At 52.4% G+C, this 15,974-nt stretch overlaps 1 protein-coding gene across 2 annotated transcripts in view; it reads left to right on the forward strand.

Annotated features, from left to right (window-relative positions):
* Nucleotides 1-5,445: 5,445 nt before the first annotated feature.
* The window catches only part of GGT1 (gamma-glutamyltransferase 1), a 31,139-nt gene continuing 20,610 nt past the window's right edge, over nucleotides 5,446-15,974 (forward strand). The window contains exons 1-2 of one of the 2 annotated variants that reach the window (XM_054173192.1): nucleotides 5,819-5,876; nucleotides 11,821-11,877. Coding sequence is in view for 1 of the 2 variants with exons in the window: in XM_054173191.1 (XP_054029166.1) it covers nucleotides 5,830-5,876 (47 nt within the window). In the remaining variant the exon portion in view is untranslated. Of the gene's footprint in view, nucleotides 5,877-11,820; nucleotides 11,878-15,974 lie in introns of both variants that reach the window. The other variant, XM_054173191.1, reaches the window with a different exon arrangement.

The raw sequence follows: 15,974 nt of genomic DNA on the forward strand, positions 1-15,974 counted from the left end.
AAGAGGATTAAGGGGGTGGTGAGGTGGTGCTGCCAGACACTGCATTGACTGCCTCCTGCTTTCACAGCTTCAGCTTTTGTTTGCCTGCAAACCAGCTTGTATGAGCTCCCAAGTTGATTTTCTGTGTGTGTGGCTCTAAGCTCTGGCACATCCCTCAAAGCCAAGCCCCCTGGAGGGGAGGGAGCTGTAGCCCTGGAGGGATGCATGCAAAGAGCTGTTCCAGGTTTAATTCCATTATCTCTGGGGGGGGGAATTCATTTGCTGTTTGGCCATGATGTGCTCAAGGAGAAGTGCATCTGGGGAGCTTCACAGCTCAGGCATTTGTCAACCCTTGAGTGACCAAAGCAGCACAGACCTGCAGCAGGTCCACCTGCCCATGACAATGCAGTTCTGGGGAAGAAATCCCTTTAGTGGCTGTGCAGAGTACATGGTAGCTAAAAGAGGAACACAGCATCCATGGGTTGTGCTCCTAGTGAGCTCCTGCAGTGTCAGTGCTGGCAGCCAGGCACTGCTGGGACTCTGCACTTGATGGAGAAAGAGCAGCCCATCTAATATTGGTTAGGTCTCAAGCCTTTTGCTTCTTGCAGCTGAGGCTCTCTTTGCAGGTCATGAGGCCCCTTGGTGATGTTCTGGGTCTGAGGCAGGCATCTGTGCAGTGATGGCTCTCAAAACTGATTGAGTACTCCTGAGTGATGATGGACACTGCTCTGGCTCCTTGCTGGGCACAGGAGTCAAGCTCTAGCAGGGCCATAAAGCAGATTTGTTGGCCTGCATGCTGCCTGCACAGACAACCTTAACAACCTGTGATCCTGTGGTCATGGGTAAGCTGGGCATTGCTGCAGGAACTGGGAAGGTCAACAGTGACATGTGACATTAACTTGACTTCTCAGCACAGGAGAATTCTGAGTTCCACTGCCCCCATGATGAAGGAATTAGGTGCCAGAGGCATATGGAGGATTTCTGTTACCTCCAGTCTGAGACCACACTGCACCCATTCCATGCAGATTAGTTTTATCTTGATTAAATTAAGCTGGGTTGTGAAGCTGGGTGTTGTGAGGTTTGGGCACGGCTTCTTGTGCTGAGCTGCTGCAGTGGCAGAAAGGCAGAGCAGGTAGCTCTGAAAGCACCACCAGAGACTCCTGTCACAGCTCTGGAAGCACTGGGGCTAGCCAGGTTCTGCACAAAGGCCTTTCCCTTCCTGCCCTGTCCCACTTGGGAAGTGAGGGATATCTTGTTCAGCATTCTGTGGGGTTTCAGAAGGAGGTGGTGGGAAGCCCTCACTCTTAGAATACAATAAATCAGGTTGGAAGAGACCTTCAAGATCGAGTCCAACTTATCGTCCAACACCATCTAATCAACTAAACCATGGCACCAAGTGCCTCATCCAGTTTCTTCCTAAACACCTCCAGGGATGGTGACTCCACCACTTCCCTGGGTAGCACATTCCAATGGCCAATCACTCCTTCTATGAAGAACTTCTTCCTAACATCCAGCCTAAACCTCCCCTGGTGCAGCTTAAGACTGTGTCCTCTTGTTCTGGTGCTGCTTGCCCGGGAGAAGAGACCAACCCCCACCTGGCTACAACCTCCCTTCAGGGAGTTGTAGACAGCAATAAGGTCTGCGCTGAGCCTCCTCCAGGATAAGCAACCCCAGCTCCCTCAGCTGCCCCAGACCCCTCCCCAGCTTTGTTGCCCTTCTCTGGACACCTTCCAGCAACTCAACATCTTTCCTAAACTGTGGGGCCCAGAACTGGACACAGGACTCAAGGTGTGGCCTAACCAGTGCTGAGCACAGGGCACAATGACTTCCCTGCTCCTGCTGGCCACACTGTTTCTGATACAGGCCAGGATCCAGAAGAGCCCTTGGCTCTTCTCACATTCTAACCCAGGCTTGCACTTCCCTGCTCTTTCCCTCCACCTTCTCCACTTCTCGGTTGCCGGCTGGTCCTGCACATCTTGCCAGACACCTTTTCTGTCCTCCCCAGCTCTCTGCCTTCCCCTGGCAGACCCACAAGTCCCTTAGGAAGCCCTGCAGAAAGGGGAGGGAAAGTCACCGGCACACAAGGTTCCCCCTGTAACACCTTGTGCCTTTGATCAGCCTGTGGGAGGGGGGCAGTGGAGTGAAACCGAAGCAGAGCAATTGCAGTTAATGAAGCAAAGAGGGAAAGTGAAACCTCTGGGGCACTCTGTGGCCATTCAGCCACTTGCCTTTTGGGGCCCAGCGGTGGCTGCTTGCCTGCTGATGCTTTCAGATGGGAGGTGTAGGGGAAAGCCCTGGGACCTCTTCAGGCATTTGACCATTTGAGAACCTGATCTAAGACATGATGAAGCCCTACAAGGACTTAAAATGCTCTTTACCACAGGGCTCTCCTGTTTCCACACTTTAAGAAGCAGAAACATCTGCTCTGCTAGGTCCCTCTGGACTCCCTTTGTGTGTGTCTCAGAGATATTTCTGAAGAGCTTTCAGAAAGCCTGACTTAGAAGGAACCTCCACAGTTTAAGCCTATGGGCTGGAGCTACAGTGTCATAAAAGAATTTAAACCTTCTTAAGCCCATAGAGGAGAGACTGATGACAGTGCCTGGTGCTGCTAAGCTTCTTGTGGAGTTTGAAACCACTAAGTACACAGATTGTGTTGGCTTTGAGCATCTTAAGCAGCAGAGCTGGGAGCAACCTCAAGCCTGCAAGGGACTGTCTGGACCAGTGCTGGAGGGCAGCCAGCCAGAAGGTGGAGGTCAGATCTGAGCAGGCACAACATGTGCCTGCTGGCAGCTACTTTCATAAGCTCACAGGATGTTAGGGGTTGGAAGGGACCTCCAGAGATCATCAAGTTCAATCCCCTGCCAGAGCAGGACCATAGAATCCAGCACAAGTCGCACAGGAACACATCCAGATGGGGATGGAAAGTCTCCAGAGAAGGAGACTCCACAACCTCTCTGGGCAGCCTGCTCCAGTGCTCTGTGACCCTCACAGTGAAGAAGTTCCTCCTCCTGTTGAGGTGGAATCTCCTGTGCTGGAGTGTCTATCCCCTTGTGCTATCCCAGGGTGCAGGTGAGCAGAGCCTGTCCCCTCCCTCTTGACCTCCAGGCCTCAGATATTGATAGACATTGATTAAATCCCTTCTCCTCTCCAGACTAACCACCCCCAGGGCTCTCAGCCTCTCCTCACCAGGCAGTGCTCAGTCCCTTCAGCATCCTTGTCACCCTCCCTTGGACTCTCTCCAGCAGATCCCTGTCCCTCTTGAGCTGGGGAGCCCAGAACTGGATGCAATATTGCAGGTGAGATCACACCAGGGCAAAGCAGGAGAAGAGCCTCCCTGGATCTGCTGGTCACATTCCTCTGAATGCTTTGAGCTGTGTCTGTATGGGAGGCTCAATGCTCTCAACCCTCAGTGTCTCTGGCAGAGTGAACCCAGTCCAGCCCATCAGGATGACACATCAGATGTCCTCCTGCTGAGGAGGATGGCAGCCACTGACTCAGGCTTTCATCTTCTCCGAAGACCTCAGCACTTTTCAAAGTGCTTTTAAAAAGAACTTGTTTACAGTTCCTGGCAGGCCTGGAAAAGCCACCAGCTGGGTTTATTTCTCTTCAGCTTGACTGGCTTTTCTCCTGGTGTAATCAAAGGCTAAAAGGCATCTCTCAGCTAAAATAACCCAAGCACTTAAGGAGCAGTAGAGGAGTAGCAGAAGCCTGCTTGTAACACCTCTGTAACACCTTGTGCTTTTGATCAGCCTGTAAAGGCTTGAAGTGGGAACTGGAGCATAAAAGCCTTCTCAGCATTTCCTCCTCTGGCCAGGAACCTTTCAGAGCCTGCTTGTTACATGCCAGTAACTCAGCATCTGCACTGAGATGCGTGTTCAGAAGCTGGTCTCCAAGTTTGTCAGTGAAAGCCCAGTGCAGCAGGGGCTTAGCTGGCTCTTCTGGACTGCTCAGCCAGCCTCTGGACACTGGCCTGGAGCTGCTCCTTGGAGCTAGCCTGAGCCTCCCTCCAGCTTGAGCCCTGGTCACCAATGTCACCCACTCCAGATAAGATGAGAGCCACTGAGCCAAGCTGTCCTGCTCCCCTCTTTACAGCACTGATGGATCTGGATCTCATACAGCTACTATCTGATGTTTTGTCTCTTCCCTAAGACAGCCTAAGGGATTCACCCTGTGGGGTTTCAAGCTGGGAGATCCCTGGAGCCACTTCATTCTGCAGGGCAGTGCCATGAGCAGACAGGAAAAGGTAGTGCTGCCCACCTTGAGGTGCAGTGCAGCCTGCCCAGTGCTGTTGCCTTTGGCATGCAGCCTCTTTCTGGGAATCTTTTCTGTGTCACTAATCCCTGGCACCGCTGAGATGCTCAGCACAAAAGCTCTTTTGGGCTTTGCCAGGTTCAGGTTTGGTTTGGCTAACCCCAACATGTGCCCCTTCTGCCTTGTGAGCTCGCTGCTCACTTCAGTGCCGTCCGCAGCATCCCTCGTGTGGTGCCACAGCTGCAGCCTTCCCAGGCAGGCTCTCGGAGCCTGTGATCTTCACCAGGTGCAAAACCTTCCAGGTCAGGGCAATTTCTCACATCAGAACAGCAGAGGCAGCAGGCAACCTTCACCTTCCTCCACTTGTTTCCTCACCAAAGCAATGGTTTGGCTTTTCCTGTGCTGACCACAGCAGTTTGCCTCATCGCGTCGGGCCACACAGTTCACTTGTCAGGAATTTCATCCACACCTTAGAGAAATGGAGGAAGAGGAGGCTGGGAAGGCTCCCAGACACAGCTCCTGCCTCATTGACTGCAGGCAGCAGTGCTGAAAAGGAAGAAATCCAGAGGGAAAAGCGAGCTGCTTTAGAGGAGCTGACCTTGTAAAAGATGGTTGTGGGAGCAGTGACCGAGCACCTCCCTGCTCTGAACCATCAGCCCACAGGGCAAAGAAAAGGTGCCAGGATGCTGTTCCCCAGACCTACCCTGAACCCAGAGGGGCTGCTGAAGGGTACCTGGCCCTTGGCATCACTCCCCCCACTCCCTGGAGTCAGGTTCAGCCTCACAGAGACACAGAGCAGCTGGTCCCAGGGAGGATTCCCACTCTCTTTTTGATGCAGCTTGAGCCCAGGGGTTGCTCTACGACCCAGGTGTTTGCCAGCCTGTGCTTGGTGAAGAACAGCAGGTCCCATCCAGGAGGCAGGGGCATGGTTGAAAGCCATGGCCCTTGCAGCTTTGGTGCAGCACGGGAGACCCCTGGGCTGGACAGGATAGGGTGGGATGCTGAGGGAATGCTGCAGAGCAGTGGCAAGTGGGGCACCCCGTGGAGGGGATCCCCCCAAAGGGCTGCTGTGGCAGCCACCTCTTTTGGACAGCTGGCAGACCCCCAGCCGCAGATGGCAAGGCTGGGTACCATTGAATTTCCTGCCATCTGTGCCACCTAGTGCCCGGCACAAGAACTGGGACTGACCCAGCCTCTCCCCCGCAGGGCACAGCCCGGCGGCTCCGCAGAAGAGGCTCTCCCCTCCCTGTGCTGGGAGGACCCCTCCGATGCGGCGCTGCCCGCCTGCAAAAATCCCAGGTAGGATCGCAGCGCGCAGGTGTGTCTGGGAGAGCCACCCTGCCGGGAGGGAGGCTGGAGGTGAGGCGAGGCTGGCTGATCCCACGCTGCCAGAGCCTGTAGGTCGCTAGAGGCAGGCTCGAAGCTCCCGGGAATCCTGCGCTGCCGAGGCACGCCGGGGTGCTGCACACGTGTGCCAGGGACGGAGTGCCGACCTGTGCCAGACAACTGACCCGTGCCAGACCGGGAATTCTGCTCCTTGGAGAGATCTCAGTGTACTTGAGTGAGCTCCCCAGCCCATGACCCACTTTGAGTTTCAGTATGAGCACAGGCTGGGGGCATAACCTTTGTGTTCCACCATTTCTTAGGTAAGTTGCTTGGACTCTGCTCTTGCTTTCTCAAAAAGCTTCTCTAGCTGCTCCTTGGTTTGCCAGCTTTGATTCTGAACCTCTGCCTCTGTCCTCTTGAGCCTTTTCAAAGGAATACTTTTCCTCTTTACAGACCCAGCTTCATGTGCAAGCTCTTATGAGAGAGGATGAATCAGGAGCTAACAAATCCCTGCTTCCTTCTTGCTGCATTTCTTCTCACCACGGTGCACGAGATATTTAATGGTGGTGAAACTGAGCTCTCACAGCTCTAACCCATCAGCATGTATCTGTCCTTCAGCCTGGTCTATTACTGAGCTTCATCTGCTCTCACTTGCTGTTCATCTGCTCTTACTTTCACAGCTGTTTTCGAGTTTTCCACAAACTCTTTGACAGTTCCTTTGCTAGATCCAAACAATGCTTTCTGCCATTTCATTTGCTGGGCCACAAGTAAATTAACATTGAATATGCTGGACACCCACTCAGCTTCTTCCCCATGAAGAGGCTGATCATTTGGTCTTCCCTTGTACCTTGCAACTGGTCTGATCTCTGCTTCCCACACCTGATTCGTGACCTTAGGGAGTTAGCAGTGAAATCCATTCAAGGAGAAAATGAATATATTCTTGTTCTCAGGACCACATCCAGGAGTCTGTGACCTCTGCTCCTCTTGGTTTGTGGGCTGCATCTGCTGGGTTTGCTCCCTGTGAAGGGAGCAGAGGCAGGTTTGCCTCTCCAGGATCTATTGCACAGGCACATCCTGCCGTTTCTGACAGGTACCACGCCTACTCCTTTGCTTTTTGTCTCCGCACTTAGAAGGAAGCCTGATTGCCTGGGAAGCCTCAGTGGCCTTTTCACAAGTGGAAAGACAGAGCTTCCCCTCAGCATCTGAGAGGTGATTTGCTGTACTGAGAGCTCAGTGGGTTTGGAGCTGGCGTGCTCTGAGCTCTCCTGGGGCTGCTATTGATCTTGGCACGTTACTGCTTTTGAAGGGACTCGTCTTTGAAACTGGGGCTCCAGGAAGTCATTTAAGGATGTGTTTGCATCCTGCTGAGCACTGAAACTGTGAGGATTTCAGTGGGAAGGAAACCCATCTTGAAACAGATACCAGCGTTTATCTGCTTTCCCTAATCAGTGCTCCCTCTTCCTGGAGGTGGTGTCCTCCAAAGCATCCCCTCCACAGCTGGAGGCCAGTGCTGGTGGCAGCCCCAACCTGCCTGAAGCTGAACTGGCCCCAGCTGTGCCCTGTTTCTGAGGGGCCTGGGCTCAGGGGCTCCTAGCTCTTGGCACACCTGCAGCTGCTCTTCTCCTGAGACCCACCAGTTCAGGGCAGGATGGGCTCTCCAGCAAGCTCCTGGCTTCTCACAGGACTGTAAACTCCTTTGCTGCTGTCTCTGAGTTCTTTGGGACTCATGGTCTCCAGCACTTCACACCTTCCCTCTGTAATTCACTGTCATGACTGTTGGTGTGCCAGAGTGCTGTGTTGGTGTTCATGTGAGAGATGTGCCAGCAAGAGGCCTTTCTGTAGTCTGTCCCCAGGGCCCCTTAACTGACAGAGAAGCCCCACATCTCTGTTCTGCATGCAAGGAAATGGAGGCTCAGACAGGCAAGTGATTTATTGCAATAGTTTAGCAGCAGAAACAGAAGCCAAGCCCCTCTCAGTCCCCCAGCCTCAGTGCCAAGGCTGTGTGCTTCCCTTCGCTCAGCCCCCGCACATGCAGCAGAGCCAGCGTGGGTGCCCAGCTGTAACCAGAGCACTCATGCCCCTGTGCTGAGGAGATGCTCAGCCTTGTGTGCATCATCTTCTAGTGTGCCTGAGTACCATGGAGTGGTCGGTGCCAGGGCAGGGCTCATGGCTGAGCCTGGCTCTGGCCAGCCTGGCTGGTTGGAGCGGTGCAGGGAAGCGGTTATGTGGCAGCTAGGTCCCGGCTCCCCAAACGTGTGTCCCAGCTTTAATTACAGTGACACTGCTGCCTGGGTGTAATTAGCAGCTGAGACACTCTGAGTGTGATTTTAATAAGCTGAGAGTAATGCAATTTGTCTTTTCTATAAGAGATGCTTTGCAAACAGGATCAGTCATTAAAAAGCAGGCACAGAGGGCAAACAGCAACCAGGCAGTGGGGAGGTTCCTGCTGTGTGCAGCACGTCTGGCACACAGCCTGACCTGCTTCCCCTTTGGGGCAGTCTAAATGATGTGATTCCTTGGGGGGGGGGGGCAACTTGTAAAGCCTGCAGGATTTGGCTCAGTTGTGGGGTTTATAAAAGGCTCTTCCCTGTCTTTGATATAGCATTGTTCCTTGATAAGGCTGAGTCTCCTGGGCATCATCCTCCCTGTTGCTCTTCATTCCTGTTACCATTGTGTTCCTGTCCTCTTCTCCAGGAGCCCAAATTAGCCTGAAGCTGGTGGGATCTCGGTGGCAGAGGCCAGTGAGGCAGCCAGGGCAGTATGGAGGAGGCAGGAAGCCCTTTCAAGAGCAGCCAACGTTTCTGGTAGCCTCAGATCTGAACAACCAGCCTGAGCCCTGGACTCTGCCCCTCTTCCCTGCTCCTTCCTGCTTTCTTGAAGAGACAATAAGGAGCTTCTTTTACCTAGTCTCTGTCTCTGCACAACCCTGCCTTGCCCTGATGGAGTTCAAAGTTGTCTTCTGGCCAAGGGAGCTCTGACGTTGAGTCCCCAAAGTCTGTTTCCCTCAAAGCTCCCATTACACACCAGCAAACTGCTCCACTTCCCCAGTGCTGCCAGGCAAAGATGCAGAGAACAAGGTGGGGAAAGGGAGGCATGCTGACTACCAGAAAATGGTTAAACCATCTTCTTAGGTATCAGAGAGCCAGAGCTGGGAATGTACACCTGAGAGATGGGGGAGGGCAGTGCCTGGGAATATCACCCCAGCCTGTGGGAAGCCCTCTGTCTGCCGAAGGTGGTGAGGGACTTGCCCTGGAGAAGCTGCTTGTCCCACTCTGCAAATGCCCACTTGTGCCTGGTGGCACTGGCTGCTGTGGCTCTCATGATGCAGGGGGTGCCTCTGTTTGTAGTACCTCTTCTCTCAACCTGTGGAAGACATCCTGGTCTTTGAAGGTGCAGAACTAGAGAAAAGCCTGCGATTTCCCGAGGCTGTCATCTGCTGGGGAGCAAACAGAGTGTGAGGTGCTGAGAGCTGCTGGAATAGAACAGATGTACGTTCAGGTTCTTACAGCATGAGCCGTCTGGCACAATCTTCCTGTGCAGTGTTCTGTGAGCTGTTTGTGCTGCTGCTGAGCACCCTCCTTACCGGCCCACAGCAGGCAAAGGGGTCCTGGTATCAAACAGAGCTCCCCAAGCCCTTGAAACTCTTGATTCTGGGTGTTCACACCAAAGCTGTTTGTCCTGTGGAGACTGGTGGAGGCATAGTGACAAAGTACACAGCACACAGCCCCTGCACACTGGGTGCAGGTTAGTGCTTTCTTATCTACAGCCTTCTCAGGGACTCAGTGCAAATTCTTCCCATGCAGAACCTGAACAGCCAGCAGTGGCTCCCTGCTTCTGCAGCACCCTTGCAGATGGGTTGATTCCCACCACCCTGTCAGCCAGGTGGCCGTGCAGTGGTGGAGACAGGCACCCACAGACCTGGGGGGGGGGGGGGGGGGCAAGGGGAAAATAACACATCTGGGGATGGCTGCCTTGCTTCTTGCCCCTGCTGCTTTGCCCCATCCCCCTCTGAGAGGCTGCCACCCCGACCCGGTTTTTGGGGCAGGAGCTGCTGAGTTGTCCGGTTGAAAGCTTGCATAGGAAGGCTATCAGGACTGATTGCTGGCTTACCAGGATGTGCTGACTTTTGTGCTGCGAGTTTCCTTTGTTGTTCAGAGCTGATCCTGCAGCATAACCTGCTGAGAAGGAGACAAGAAGTTGTGAGGCTTCCCGAGGAGCAGGGCTCTCTCTGGGGTGAGGATTAGGGGGGGCCTGCAGAGACCTCTGTGGGTCTGAGCTTCGGCTCAGTGTTGGTTCATGTCCTGGAATCACTTCTGAGGCTCACCTCTTTGAGTCCCACTGATCCTTAGGCAGAATGGACAAGCAATTTGTGGAGGTCTGTCCAGTGGACCTTGGCTCTTCCTGGGAGCACTCCTTGCTCCTCTGGCTTTAGGGCCCTCTTGCTTTAGTTGGACTTTAACAGCAATTAGTCACCCAACAACTTTCTGCAATGATCTGCCGGTTTTCCATTAAGTGGCAAACACTTTGAACTTCTTCCCAGCCCCTCTGCTGCAATCTACTTTGCTGTCATTTTTTTTTTTTCACAAGAAGCCAGAGCTACCTTCATGTTTTATTCATGTCCTGTTTACTGTGGGAGTTAGAAAGCAAAGCCAGAAGAAACTGGGGGGCAAACAGCAGCCCACAGAGCTGCAGGCAGCATGCAGGCAGCTCCTTGTCAGTGCTTGTCACTTCCAGCTGCCTCTGGGTTTACTGAGTGTGCCAGACACATGGCAGGGAAGAGAGGTGATGTCTGGCCACATGCTTAAAGGAATCTGAGGGGAAGACTCCTTATTGCAGCCCAGGCACTGAGATGCTCAGAAGCCTTGGCTGAGGCTGTCTCTGTTGCCCTGTCTCTAAAGTGGTTTGTAAGGCTCCCTGGCCCTCAGAGTAGCTCAGCAATGCTGTTAAGCAGTAAAAAATGTTGTGGTGTTGGTGATAAGAATTTAGCAAACAGGAGAGGTTATGGAATTTGGGGATCTGCCTGTGAGTGCCACTGGAGGCTGCTACTTGGTAGGCAGCTTTGCACGGAGTCCCCAGCAATCTCTCCCTCTCTTTCCATGGATCAGTGGAGAAATAAGGGAGGGGGACCCCTTATTCCTCTTGGTTCTTACAGGTTGGTTAATGCTCTTTCTGCCACTCTCCCAGAGCCTTTAGGCTGCCTCCAAACTACCCTGTCAGAGACACACTTCACCTTCAGCACATGCGGAGCTTTCCTTGGGGTGGATGGAATCTGCTGCAGCTGTGTCCCATACTGAAAAGTGCCTGCCAGGGGAGGTGTGGATTTCTTCTCTGGATAAGGATATCAGAACAATTCCATGTGAATGGCTTCTGATGAACTTAGAGGTCTTTTCCAACCAGGACAAATTGATGATTTGATCCCAGACAGCAAGCCAGCCCCCTCCAAAACAACAGAACAAGAGTTTTCTGAGACCATGTTGATGTGATTTGCAAGGGAATGCAAATACAGTGAGCAAATCTTGCTCACTGTGACAGCTGCTTTGTCCTAGATCCGAAGAGAAGCTCTTATGCAGCCCTCCTAGCAGTTAGAAGGAGATCCATCTCAGATATGTACTTGCTTTGGAACTCCTTGACACTGTGAGGGCAGGCCCATTCCTTAGGGTCGTGATTTGCTGGACAGGAACACGCCTTGCAGAGTTTTAAATGGCTCCCTCACCTAGGCTGGGACAAGGGACTAGCAGAAAAATAAGCTGGGGAGGGATAAAAAAAGTAAGGTGGTTCTCCAGCCCAGGTCACTCTGCATTGCACAAGCAGCTCTGCTTGGAAGAGTCATTTCCACATCTGCCTTCCCCACCCAAACCTAGCTGTGGAGGTTCCTGTCAGTGCAGGATTTCAGCTCTGTGAGCTGGTGGCCTTTGTTTGGCTGCTGTTACATGATCCTGCAGATCTTGGTGCCCTTGCTGGTAGGTGACAGCAAAGCTGTGAATTCCACGTTGGAAAAGCTTGGGCTGGCTCCTGCCTTTTCCCATTGCCCCTGCTGAGAAGCCACACGCACAGCTTCTGGCAGACTTGGCATCGCCCTTCTGCGGCTCTTCCAGAGGCGTTTCAGGAGCTCTGAATCAGTCCCACCTTGTGCATGGCTTTGCATGGTCAAACCAGCCCTGCAGGGAAAGATCAACAGCCCTGTGGTGAAGGAAGTTGCACATGAGTTATGTTCCCTTTGGAGAGCAATGGTACACCCTTGAGAGATTTCCTCTCCATTCACAGGCCACAAGACTTCCTCTGATGGAGAAGGGCAGGATGTGCCTCTCAAGAGCTTCCCAGGTCAGTGTCCAGCACGCTGCCTTTTATGGGATGCAGGTTCCTTCTCCTCCACATTGCTCCCAGCCCCCGTGGCTGTGGAGCTGGGCAGCACTCCAGTGCCAGGGAGCTTTGAAGGGCGCTGGGATGGGGTTTGCCCTAACAGGGTGGGCATGGGGACAGGGGACGAGGCTGCTGCAGCGCAGAGGCTGTCCTGGCTGCCAGGGCTTCCACCACGGGCAACACCAGCAACTGGCAGGCTATTGTTGGATGTGTGAAGAAAAGGGAAGAAAGAACTTTGGCAGCACAGCTCCACTCCTGGGACTACCCAACATCAAAGTATTGTCTCCGTTCAGGGCAGAGCTTTCCTCACCCTCCACCCTCTCTGCTGCTGCCTTTACTGTGAGAAAGTGCAGCACGGAAAGCCTCTGACCACGGTCCTCAGCTTGCCCTGTGAACCAGCAGCCCTGCAGGGACAGGGAGGGGGGAAGGGTGGCATGCCTTTACTGCTCCAAGATAGGACTTCATTACATCACGCTCCCTCCCTGACCACTCCCATATATAAAGCCTTGTGGCCACTCGGCTCTGTGTGGCCAGCCTTGCTTTTGAAATCCCTGCTTCTGGCCACCCTTGAGGAATAAGGGCCAAAAAACCCCAAGGCAGAGCAGCCTGCTGTTGGGAGTCACCAGCTGAAGGTGATCTGCACTCAGGGAGAAGAGAGCCTTTCAATCGTGAGTAAACAGCATGACTTTACCTGACTGCCTCCATGCTTTGGTGGGACTGGGGTGTGAAGGAGACCTTTCTTTCCCTTCCTTAGGGACTTTTCCAGATCATAGAATCACAGAATTGTCAGGGGTGGAAGGGACCTTGAGGATCATCCAGTTCCAACCCCCCTGCCATAGGCAGGGACACTTTCCACTAGATCAGGTTGCTCAGAGCCACATCCAATCTGGCCTTCAAAACCTCCAGGGATGAGGCTTCCACCACCTCCCTGGGCAACCTGTGCCAGTGTCTCACCACCCTCATGGGGAAGAAATTCCTTCTAACATACAATCTGCATCTACCCATTTCTACTCTTGCTCCATAAAATCACTTCACTGCAGTGCACCTTTGTGTCAGAAGCCTTCAGGCTCAGGTCCGAGGAGCAAGTGTCTCTCTTCTATAGGGATTACCAGGTCTTGGTTCTACTATGTTGACTTGGGATTCTCTCCATTCATGAAAGCCAGGTTGCAGGCAGCAGGGTCTCTCTGTCCAGGCAGCCTGAACAGCCACTGAGTCACCTTTTAGAGGAGCATCTTAACACTGTGGCTTGATAGAGTCAGCAGGACATGATGGTTTCAAGAGGAATTGGGGTTTCTGGCAGAGCCTGAGGTCAGAGAAAAGAGCTGGAAGTCTGGTGACCTGGCATCTCCATCAAGTCATCTCTGCATGGACCATTCAACCCCTCCAAGGTGCCCTGTGTACCACCACTGTGTGGGAGAAAGATTTCTTGAGGTCCTAAAGATGAGAAATTCTTACTAAGGCAGTGTCCTGCTGGCAAGTGGTCCTCTTCAGAGACAGCTGTGTCTAAGGAGTGAGCTGAAATCCACACACCTTCCATGCCTCTTCTCTCCACATCATTCTGTGCTTCTAAGCAGTAACTTGGAAGATGCAGACCCTCTTGGGGTGGGCAGTCGAGCCCTGGCAGGTTTCTTTCCTAGCAGGAAGGGGGAAGGGCAGATGCAGAGCCAGAAAAGCTGCAGAGTGGAGTGGAAGAATCATTCTGTGGGAGGGAACAGAGCTCCTGCTGCAGAGCAGGGAGAGCACTCAGCAGAGGCTGTGTCAGGGGAGTAAGCTGGCCAGTGGAGAAGAAAGAAATGTCCTGAAATAAACCAAGCAGACCAGGTTGAATTCTTTGTACAGGAAGGTCTGTTGCAAAGACTATCAAGAAGAACTGTATTTCTGTAAGAAAAAGCAGATTCTATTCAGGAAAAGGAATATTTAGGCACCTGGAGGACCAGAACAGCCCCTGGGAGACTGTGTGCTCATCACCAGAGCAAAAAGAATGGCCCTTTCCTGTGTGTGCTTCAAAGCCAGACCTGCTCCTGCTCTTGGCTGGTTCTCATGCTATGATATCTCCATCTTATGCAGATTATTAAAGCTGAATCCAACATCTCTGGTGCCTGTCTTGTGGCAGAAGGGCATCACCCCCAGCAGAAAGCCACTCAGCCCTCATATGGCTGTTTCGTTTGTGCTGAAGCCCTTCTGACACATCAGAGGGCAGCTCTCTGGGACCAGGGCTCTCCTCTCTAATTCAGCACAAGGTCCCAGTCCTGGACTGCATCTCCTGATCTGTCTGCCACAGGAGAGGCAAAGTTATTCCAAAGAGCTCAGCAGCATTTCAGACACTCAGCTGTCCTTGATTTAGCAGCAGCAGGTGGATGTAAGCAGGTAGCTAAGAGTCCTTTTCATTTTCTTTCAGTTGCCACCTGAGCTCTTTCCCATGTTCTGCTGGAGTCTATGGGAACCTCTTGAGTGAAAGCAGTCCTGAGGTTTTCTTTTGTTTCATAGAATCAATAAGGATGGAAGAGACCTCAAAGATCATCAAGTCCAACCTGTCACCCAGGACCTCATGACTACTAAACCATGGCATCAAGTGCCACGTCCAATCCCTTCCTGAACACCTCCAGTTTGTTACTTCCCTCCCCCCCATCCAGATGCTCTACAGTCTATAAAATAAATAGCCACCTGCTATGTCAACAACATCAAATAAACCCTCTGCAGAGCAGCAGAAAGGTCCAAACTTCACCTGTGATCTGAGAACTTCCATGTGTCTGTGAGGTACAGGTCCAGCTGCAGCAGTCAGGCTAAACTGGAGGAAGCCTCCAGTCTTGTGAGTGGCCATCATTTACTTTTCCCTCTTGGTTTCCCCCTTTCTTACTTTTTAGGGGCTTTTTGTCCTCCCATCCTTTGTTCCCTCTTCCTTTGTTTCCCCCTTCCATCAGCTTAGGTTTTCTTCTTTCCCCCATGTTATTTCCTCTTCTTTACCCTTCTCTTCCTTCAGGAGCCCTCTCCCCTCTTTTATTCCAGCGTGGTGAGGTTGAGGGGAAGCTGCCTGGGCCTGTGGCTGAGCTGGTGCTGGTGCTGCAGGGAAGGGCAGGTCTGAGAGCTGCAGAACACAGCCCCTTTGGTGGCCTGGCAGAAAGGCTTTGCAAAGATGGAAGGTCTTCATCAAGCTAGCAAATAAATGGTGCAGATTGGTGCAGGTTTTGGAAACTCTGGAACCTGAGAGAAAGTTTATGAGTAAAGGCTGAGTCTACACAGCAGAAAGGTAATAGAGTGAGGAAAAGTGATAAAAGGTGACAAACCCTGAACAGAGGACAGCCACCTTTTCCTGGAAGGGAGGAGTGGAAGCATTTATTGTCAGATAGGCCTTGAAATTAGATAAATGTGAATGAGCTGCTCTTTGCTGCTGTCATGCTGAGTTATTATGAAAAGTAATCAGAAGATAGGGAATAAAAGTTAATATCCTTTATTATATCAGCCAAGGAAGTGCTCTTGAAAACAGAGCACCAGCAGTAAGCTGCTACTCCTTTCACACTCCATCCTAGCTGCCTGGCAGAAGAAGATGACACAAGATGCAGAAATACCCCTGCAAGGAGAGCTCAGGAACGAGCTCTTTGTGCTGCCCCTTCTCAGAAGCTGAGATGTGTACTCTATGCCCCAGCAAAGCTGTCCCAATCCATGTGAGATTTCTACACCCCTGTCTAATCATCACCTTCTTTAGGTTTAGATCTCTTTCATAGCTGGAATAGCATTAGGATTAGAATCACTTGACAGGGATCAGAATCCACTGGCTTCATAGCAGCTTCATGGATATGCCAGCAGCATGAATCCTTGATGTGAGAGAAGCGCAGCTTCCAAAGGCTTCCTCACCACCACTTTCTCCCTGTGAGCACATCCCAGTGGTCTCTGTTAAAGGAACCTCACAGTCTCCTCTGCAAAGCAATCAGCAGCACCCAGGAGCCTCCTCAGCTGCCACACCACAGCACACTTTCAGCCACCTGTGTGGGGAGAAGAACACAGAATCACCAAGGTTGGAAGAGACCTCAAAGATCATCAAGTCCAACCTGTCACCACAG

Source organism: Dryobates pubescens, chromosome 25, assembly GCF_014839835.1.
Source record: "Dryobates pubescens isolate bDryPub1 chromosome 25, bDryPub1.pri, whole genome shotgun sequence".
NCBI classification, from domain to species: domain Eukaryota; kingdom Metazoa; phylum Chordata; class Aves; order Piciformes; family Picidae; genus Dryobates; species Dryobates pubescens.